Source organism: Gnatocerus cornutus, chromosome 4, assembly GCF_029298725.1.
Source record: "Gnatocerus cornutus isolate USDA-ARS CGAHR chromosome 4, icGnaCorn1.1, whole genome shotgun sequence".
Lineage (NCBI taxonomy): Eukaryota > Metazoa > Arthropoda > Insecta > Coleoptera > Tenebrionidae > Gnatocerus > Gnatocerus cornutus.
This window is the reverse complement of record NC_142236.1, coordinates 15,451,199-15,460,952: the sequence shown is the minus strand read 5'-3', so window position 1 is coordinate 15,460,952 and position 9,754 is coordinate 15,451,199. Positions and strand designations below refer to the sequence as shown.

At 36.2% G+C, this 9,754-nt stretch overlaps 1 protein-coding gene across 1 annotated transcript; it reads right to left on the bottom strand.

Moving 5' to 3' along the window:
* Positions 1-1,737: 1,737 nt before the first annotated feature.
* LOC148176399 (uncharacterized) lies at positions 1,738-8,498 on the bottom strand. Its single transcript, XM_088035084.1, has 5 exons — positions 8,424-8,498; positions 8,307-8,387; positions 8,196-8,231; positions 4,894-8,082; positions 1,738-4,824 (listed from the first exon to the last, which is right to left on the bottom strand). Exons 1-5 carry the CDS (start codon positions 8,496-8,498, stop codon positions 2,098-2,100), a joined length of 6,108 nt encoding a protein of 2,035 aa, XP_087891210.1. The 3' UTR covers positions 1,738-2,097.
* Between the last annotated feature and the right edge of the window lie 1,256 nt (positions 8,499-9,754).

Here is a 9,754-nt window from a genome sequence, read left to right as displayed (position 1 = left end):
AAATTTTAATTTTTAAAGAACGCAAAATTTCCGTTTAGTGTGTGATCTCCAAGTCTTCATTTTTAAAACTTCTGATACACTACTAATTTTTGTCCGATTGAAAAATGGGCCAAAATTTCAAAATTTAGATTCAAAACTTTAAAAAATAAATAATAAAAAAAAATATAATTTTTAAAGAATACAAAATCTCAATCGAGAAGCTGTGGAATGCCATAGTTCCGGCGTTTTCCAATCTTTATTTTTGAAATTTCCCACACTTAATAAGCTTGATCTGTCTACAAAGTGGGCAAAAAGTTGAAGGCACAAACCCAAATTTGCGGATTTTTAGAAAATTTGAATAAAAAAATCTGAGATCTGGGTTTAGTTCAACGCATTTTTGCAACAAAAAGTAATGCCAATGATTTTATCGGCCTCAAACAATTCTAAATGAATAACATACCGGGATAGTTCCACCCTCCTCCCTATGGCTGGTTAGCGGCTCGAACTACTAGCAAAGACCCCTTTTCTAATTGCTTCTCGGTATCTTTCTTTTTTTTTCGAGTAGGTATTTCCATGAATACTGGAAATTATCTTCATCCAGACACAGAAAATTGTACTCATCTAGGTAGACATGGAGTTTTTTAAGTTAAGCCCATCCAGAATGAATTAAATCCACTGGTCAACACACATTCTGGCGTCGTTCATCTTAATGAGTGCATTTTGTTCATTCTAAGTTACGTCATAATTTTTATTTTCATTACAATTTTATTGTCTTATACATACACACGTACCTACTCAATAATATAAATATATTTACAGTTAATAAAATGCAAATGAAACCAAAAATAATTTGAAGAGAATTATACTTTTTACTAATACTAATACTAATACTAGAAACTAGTAAACCTAACATCAAACTCCAGGAAATGAAATTTTCTATATTTCTGACTAATCAAAAAGCAATGGTTTTGTTCAAAATAGTTGGTTGTAGAATTAATGCAACTTTTTTATTAATTACACTTAAAAACCTAGTTTTCCAGAATATTAAGATCAATTCATGTTCTCATTAGATAAGAAAAACCTACTACAAAATCCTTCAATAAGCTATCAAATATACAGAGCTATTACCATTAAAGCACCAAGACCGTAATGGAACTCTAAATACAATTTAAGCGGCTGCTCGGATACGTTATTGTGATCAACGATGACAGTTCTCTGATTTTTTTTGAGAATACTAGTCGTTACATTTTTCAGGGAACACATTTGGATTACTCTTTATTGACAACAGACAATTTTGTAAAATCATTGTATACAGGATGTTATGTATGTACGTCAAGAATCAAACTATACAACAGTACTAGGGAGGTAGCGGTAATTGAAATCTCAAAGTATTTTTTGGCGTTTTGAACTGCGAAGTTAACTTTTCAGTTGTATTCATAGCGACGGTAACTTTTCAGTTACATTCACAATACATAAATCCTATCAAATTTGCCGTGCAGCTACACAATTTTCACAAATTATGGGCGTAAATTTAGTAAGTGTTAATGTGGTATTCAAAATAAATGAGATATAGAATGAAAGCAACCTTTATTATAATAAAGATTGGCCACCAAAGTATTATTTACACAAGCAATTTTGCCAATGGAAATGATATTTCTTTAAAAAAAACATTGGCGCCATCTATTAGAAAATGACAAAAATTTTCATGAATTTGGAAAAACGCAATTTTTTTATTAATTAACTGTTTTTCAACCAAAAACGTGATACAAATCTCGCACTGTAACGACTTTACGGCACTCTTGCAAAGTGCCATTTTTGCCAGCTTAGGCGGCAAATAATGCTATCAAACTGTAAAATCCTAGTCACAGTAACTCGAAAGTAAATAGCTATTTTTTTGCAGCGTTTCAACAGTAACCGATGACGGTCTTATGTTAGAAATTCGTAAAATTAAAAAACCCTCGTGAAACAAAAAGTCACATATGTCACACCTGCCATTTTGTGACATAGCCATATGGGTGTCAGAACTCGCGAAGGATTCGTTAACTAAATTCTGCCTAGCATTGAGTGGTGAAGATCTGCTGGAATATCGTGTCACTAATGAATCAACAATCGTTACATTTATTTTTTCGCACCCGATTTAACCAACAACTCCACCACTTTGTCGTGTTCGTTCTGAGAAGCAAACATCATCGCCGTCCATCTGTTCTTGTCCACTGCATTGACATCTCCACCCAATTTAACTAACAACTCCACCACTTTCGCGTGTCCTTTCTGAGAAGCCAACATCATCGCCGTCCAACCGTTCCTGTCCACTGCATTGACATCTCCACCCAATTTAACTAACAATTCCACCACTTTCTCGTATCCGTTATGAGAAGCAAACATCATCGCCGTCCAACCGCCCTTGTTTACTGCATTAACATCTCCACCCAATTTAACTAACAACTCCACCACTTTCGCGTGTCCTTTCTGAGAAGCCAACATCATCGCCGTCCAACCGTTCCTGTCCACTGCATTGACATCTCCACCCAATTTAACTAACAACTCCACCACTTTCTCGTGTCCGTTCTGAGAAGCAAACATCATCGCTGTCCAACCGTTCTTGTTCACTGGATTGACATCTCCACCCGATTTAACCAACAACTCCACCACTTTCTCGTGTTTTTTGCTGGAAGCATAAATCATCGCCGTCCAACCGATCTTGTCAACTGGATTGACATCTCCACCCAACTTAACTAACAACTCCACCACTTTCTCGTGTCCGTTCTGAGAAGCAACCATCATCGCCGTCCGACCGCCTATGTTCACTGCATTAACATCTCCACCCAATTTAACTAACAATTCCACCACTTTCTCGTATCCGTTATGAGAAGCAAACATCATCGCCGTCCAACCGCCCTTGTTTACTGCATTAACATCTCCACCCAATTTAACTAACAACTCCACCACTTTCACGTGTCCTTTCTGAGAAGCCAACATCATCGCCGTCCAACCGTTCCTGTCCACTGCATTGACATCTCCACCCAATTTAACTAACAACTCCACCACTTTCTCGTGTCCGTTCTGAGAAGCAGCCATCATCGCTGTCCAACCGTTCTTGTTCACTGGATTGACATCTCCACCCGATTTAACCAACAACTCCACCACTTTCTCGTGTTTTTTGCTGGAAGCATAAATCATCGCCGTCCAACCGATCTTGTCAACTGGATTGACATCTCCACCCAACTTAACTAACAACTCCACCACTTTCTCGTGTCCGTTCTGAGAAGCAACCATCATCGCCGTCCGACCGCCTATGTTCACTGCATTAACATCTCCACCCAATTTAACTAACAATTCCACCACTTTCTCGTATCCGTTATGAGAAGCAAACATCATCGCCGTCCAACCGCCCTTGTTTACTGCATTAACATCTCCACCCAATTTAACTAACAACTCCACCACTTTCACGTGTCCTTTCTGAGAAGCCAACATCATCGCCGTCCAACCGTTCCTGTCCACTGCATTGACATCTCCACCCAATTTAACTAACAACTCCACCACTTTCTCGTGTCCGTTCTGAGAAGCAAACATCATCGCTGTCCAACCGTTCTTGTTCACTGGATTGACATCTCCACCCGATTTAACCAACAACTCCACCACTTTCTCGTGTTTTTTGCTGGAAGCATAAATCATCGCCGTCCAACCGATCTTGTCAACTGGATTGACATCTCCACCCAACTTAACTAACAACTCCACCACTTTCTCGTGTCCGTTCTGAGAAGCAACCATCATCGCCGTCCGACCGCCTATGTTCACTGCATTAACATCTCCACCCAATTTAACTAACAATTCCACCACTTTCTCGTATCCGTTATGAGAAGCAAACATCATCGCCGTCCAACCGCCCTTGTTTACTGCATTAACATCTCCACCCAATTTAACTAACAACTCCACCACTTTCACGTGTCCTTTCTGAGAAGCCAACATCATCGCCGTCCAACCGTTCCTGTCCACTGCATTGACATCTCCACCCAATTTAACTAACAACTCCACCACTTTCTCGTGTCCGTTCTGAGAAGCAGCCATCATCGCTGTCCAACCGTTCTTGTTCACTGGATTGACATCTCCACCCGATTTAACCAACAACTCCACCACTTTCTCGTGTTTTTTGCTGGAAGCATAAATCATCGCCGTCCAACCGATCTTGTCAACTGGATTGACATCTCCACCCAACTTAACTAACAACTCCACCACTTTCTCGTGTCCGTTCTGAGAAGCAACCATCATCGCCGTCCGACCGCCTATGTTCACTGCATTAACATCTCCACCCAATTTAACTAACAATTCCACCACTTTCTCGTATCCGTTATGAGAAGCAAACATCATCGCCGTCCGACCGCTCTTGTCCACTGCATTGACATCTCCACCCGATTTAACTAACAACTCCACCACTTTTTCGTGTCCATTCTGAGAAGCAAACATAATTGCCGCCTTACCGTTCTTGTCCATTGCATTGACATCTCCACCCGATTTAATTAACAACTCCACCAGTTTCTCGTCTCCGTTCTGAGAAGCAAACATCATCGCCGTCCGACCGTTCTTGTCCACTGCATTGACATCTCCACCCGATTTAACCAACAAGTCCACCACTTTCTTGTGTCCGTTCTGAGCAGCAAACATCATCGCCGTTTGACCGTCCTTGTCCACTGCATTGACATATCCACCCGATTTAATTAACAACTCCACAAGTTTCTCGTCTCCGTTATGAGAAGCAAACATCATCGCCGTCTTACCGTTCTTGTCCACTGCATTGACATCTCCACCCGATTTAATTAACAACTCCACTACTTTCTCGTGTCCGTTCTGAGAAGCAAACATCATCGCCGTTCCACCGTCCATGTCCACTGCATTGACATGTCCACCCGATTTAACCAACAACTCCGCCACTTTTTCGTGACCGTTCCTGGAAGCCTTCATAACTGCAGTTTGTCCGTTTTCATTCGCTGCACTTGCATCCCATTTTGATTCTTTAAATAATTTAAGAAACTCCGGATCTCCCAAATGGACAACATAATAAAAGCATGTGTAAACCAAATTGAGGGATTGTGATTTGAAGTAACTACTAAAAGTTTCTAAATTTTTTTGCAATATTAAAAGAAGGGCTATCAAGGATCCACTATTTTCAGCAAAGGCAATTGCATTCATTTCGAAAATATTTTCTCTTGTAGTGATACTTTTTTTGTCTGGTAAAAATTTAAGTATTTTGAGATATTTTAAGTTATTTTTTTTAATATTTTTTTCTTTAATAACATCATTTACTTCCCGCACTTCTAATATAGGATATCTTTCTCCCCAGGAACAGGTTAACTGTAGTAAATTTCTATTGGCCAAGTCTTTTGCTTTAAGTTGTTCTTCGTTAAGAATAAGTTCATCGAAATTTCTGTACAAAATCGCAAGGTGAGGAAATGACATTTTCGCCAGCAATTCATCAAACAGAAAACGCACAGCTGTGTACTTGATGTTAAATAAAACTAACTTATTAAATGCAGTTTCATAATTTTTAAGCAATAAACTTGCAGCCAAATAGTCTGTGTAGAAATTCTTGATAAACTGTATTCCTCCGCAGTTTTTCTTAAAGAAACTAATGAACCGAAAATTATCATCATAAAATTGCGAATTTTTGAATTTGTTAAGAAATATGAAATTGCGGCAAAAATCCATCTCAAAAATTGTCATTAGTGATGTTTTCTGGTAGGTATCCATGTTGTCAGATGAAAAGTTTTCATTTTCTTGTAACAATGCGTCGTACAAGTCAGTAATAGTAAAAGAAGTTGCTTTAGCAAAGATACTCAAGTATTTCTTGCTATCTTTTATCACGAGCTCAGTAAACATAAATAAATGCAGAATGTGACCAAAAATGTCGCATCCTTTTGTAAAGTCAAAATGTTTTTTAACGTGCGCAATTGCGGTTCTTATAATTTCCGGTTCTAAAATACCTTCAAATCTCTTAAGAATGTATAAATTAATTTGATCCTCATTAAACTCAATAATTGATCTTGATAACACAAAAAAAAAGTGTTCAAAATTTTGTGCTAGATACGACCGACATGAAATATAATGTCTCGATTCTATTTCTGAAAATTTAAAAATAAATTCTGCCATAATGTGCAAATCGTTTTCAGAAATTTCATCCAAACCATCCCACAAACAAATAATGTTCCCGGTTCGAAGTAGATAAAGTAAGAATTGTTTATCAAAAGTGTTTAAATCTGAATGTTTCTTTTCAATAAAATTTACAAATTCGTCTATTGAGAGGGTCGTACTTTGACAAAGTGTCAAAATATCTGCTGCTGAAAGGTAAAGTGCGAAAGAGTCAGAAACATTTTTTAAATGTTTCAACAAAACAGTTTTTCCTTTTCCTGGCTTGTCTGATATTATGTTTATCTTGTTCCCGGATCTAAGCAGTAAATTTTCATTAGTAAACAAACTATTACAACGATACGGTGCTAAATCCGACAGGTCACCAACGCTCTTGAGCCATTCTAATTGTCCATCAACGACTCCAAAATGATGAAACTTCTGCTTAATGTCTTTGTTTTTCTTGCATATCTCATCAAATTCATTTTCGGTGCAACTGTTTTTAAGTACATAGATGTTGGATGCTTCCACCGGTTCTTGCAATGTGTTGTTGTAACATTGATTTAAATACGATTTGACTTGTTCTAAATTGTTGACGTTGCTAATGACAATCAATGATTTTTTGTCCACTTTTCGGAGATATCTGAAGTCAATAATATTCCTGGAAACCTGTCTTGGAATGTAGGATTTTGGAACCTTTTCGATAGTCTGTTGTAGCTTGTATGGTTGGTGCAACATTTGGATTAATTCGTTGGTTGTTACGATGTGTTCAAAAGATGGATCTTGTCGAAAAAGTTTTTTCAAATTGATTTCGATGTTTGTCAATTGACACTTGAAGTTTGTAATGATTTTGTAATGTAAATCGTTAAAATTGCTTAAATTAGACAATTTACTAAAAACAGAACAATTTTTTGGTAAAGAGTAGAGACAATCTTGACTACATAAAATAAATCCTCCAACGCTAAACAACTCAATGATTTTACTCAAATGTGCATTTTCGTCAACAATGAAGGGACATTTTCCAATCATCCACAGTTGTTTTGTGCAAATCTTATCAGTCAAATCTCCGTCACCAAAAAACAGTTGAAATTTTTTTCTTATACAGTTGAGATCTTTGACATCCACTTCAAACTTGGCGTTTGCGTATATTTGTTTTACGTTTTTAAGCCAATTTTTATCAAATATAGTCACATCAAATTTAGAAATGGCTTCTTGTAATAGGTTTCCATTTTCGTTTGCAGGACCGAAAGAAATTGTGTGAATATATGGATTTAACAAACAAAGTGTAATAACTTGTTGAGTCAATCTTTTGTTCAATTTTTCGTTTTCTTTTTCATGCTCAAGCCATTTTTTTATGGCTTTGTCGTATTTGATTCCACCAAGATTATCACTTGAAGACAGACTTTTCATCAAAGATAGAATCCTTTTTTCCACTTGATCAACGTGTTCTTTATAAGTACAAAAAATAATCTTTTTGAAATGCTTTTCAAATTCTTTAGACAAAGAATTCTTGTTAACAATTTTGATTCGAAAGTAATTTCCTTTAATTTTGCACTTATCCAATGTGGTTGGCGTATCGCACTTGAAAAACTCGACATCGATTTTCTTATCATTAACAAAGAAGTTGGTTTTACTGTTTATCATGATTTTAAAGGTAGTCATGACAACTAATTCACGATCATCAGCGATGGCTTGGTTTTTAAGAAGATCAAAATATTTGCCTATTTGAAATTTGTTTGATTCATCTTGGCTGTGTGTGTTGAAGTGGAGTTGTTCAGTTTCCCAAAGAATGGTAAATTTTTCATTAATTTCATTTGCCAAAACTGCATCCAAATTTACATTTTTCATCGATGTTGATTTACTGTCTCCGAAAGAAATATCAAAATTTTTCACTGAGAAGTCAAGCGCCAATTGTAATCCTGCATTAGCAATGGTGTAATTTAAATGATCTTTATTTGTCGAATTTGAACGAATCTTCTTGTTCTAAAAAGATAAATCTTCATCAGACAAATGTAGACACTCATATTATAACAAATCGGTTAAATTTAAAATAATTTCAATAAATCATTGATGTAAATATTAAAATTAATAAATGCTTTTGTGAAGTGCAATCGAAAAGGTCCCCATTTGTGCTGATAATATAATTACCAGATTTTCGAATGATCCCGTAAATTACGACCGCAAAATTATTAAACTAACAAACTTACCTCTTTGAATGTTGCTTTGGTTTGCTCATTACCACAATATTGGTTCGGTGGGGCGAAAGTCTGCCGTACCGAATGGTTAACCTGCAATTAACAAAATCTGTAATTTTGGAAATGCACTTTGAAGATGAAGAAAAAGAAATTTTCCTTCAATTTATATAACATTAGCTCAATAGTCAAACGTGAAAAGAACATCCTTATATTAATTTAATATACAGGGGAATGAAAAAAAGACGCCCATGTTGCAGCTAATTCTTTCCTGAGCCCAAAATTGAAAACCAAAACACAATTTCGTCGTCTAAGCGGCAACATCCCCAACCTCAATTTTTAGAAAGTCATACGGGACCATAAAAAAACTCTTTTTTTGGCAGTATAAGTAATTTTTTTCAATGATTACATGTTATCAAATTTTAGCTTATTTTTAAATCCATTCAGAAATACAAAAAATAATCTCCAGCAAGTTTCCTGCGAGAAATTTCTCTGAGAACAAGTAGTAACAAAATATTTTCACAACTGAGATTGTGGATGTTGCCGCTTAGACGACGATTTGTGCTTTTAACTAAGATGGAAGCGTTTTTTTATAAACGATCAAACTCTGTTTGAATACAGTTCTTATAACTAGTTCATTGTTAGATATCATATTTTGTACAGTTAATGATATTGTGAATCAAAAAAAAGACAAATGTGCTTTAAATCACTAACATTTAAGATTCATTTCTTGGTTTTGTAGAAATTTTTTATAATGTTGCCACATTGTAAAGCTCTTAGTATTAGTTGCTTAGTTACGGAAAATGCCGAATGTTAAATTTTATTAGAAAGGGTTGAGCAGCATTGCCAAGTTTTTCGTTAAAAAAATCCATGTTGTAAAACGGAATGGGTTTAAATTAATTTTACTTTAATTTCTGAAATAGTTTCACTGAAAGGGACATTGTAATTCCACTCATGGGTGCCTTTTTTTCATTATCCTGTATTTTCTATAAAAAAAAAACAAATAATCTTAAATTAACTTACATTTTCATTGTTTGGGTCTAGGCTTGTCGAAGGAATATTCTTCAATGCACTGATGACGTCGTAGTCTTCGTTATCAACTGCAATCTCCAGCAATGTTCGACCATTGGAGTTATCACCGCCATTTTGAATTACAACAGACTGAATTTGGTTATTAAAGTAAGCCGAATAAACTGGGCTCCAACCAAAGTTATTAAGCGCCTTAATGTTGGCCCCAGCTGATAATAAAAGCTCAGATACTTCATCGTGGCCGTGGTAAGCGGAGAAGTGAAGAGGTGTTGAATTGTCTTCATCGCAAGCGTTGATGTCGCTTCCTCCACTGATCAACATATTGACAATTTCTGGATTACCAAATCGAGCAGCCAAATGTAACGGTGTCCATTTGTGTTTATCGACAGAGTTGATCCCAATTCCAAACTTCGTCAAACATTTAACCGCCGTAA

What these genes read in the sequence shown, in the direction of transcription:
- LOC148176399 (XM_088035084.1), bottom strand. Translation starts at nt 8,498, where the DNA reads ATGTTCTTTTCACGTTTGACTATTGAGCTAATGTTATATAAATTGAAG. An exon ending in TCTTTTTCTTCATCTTCAAA is followed by an intron (nt 8,388 to 8,423) that starts GTGCATTTCCAA and finishes TGTTAATTGCAG; the next exon opens with GTTAACCATTCGGTACGGCA. An exon ending in CCAAAGCAACATTCAAAGAG is followed by an intron (nt 8,232 to 8,306) that starts GTAAGTTTGTTA and finishes TTATATTATCAG; the next exon opens with CACAAATGGGGACCTTTTCG.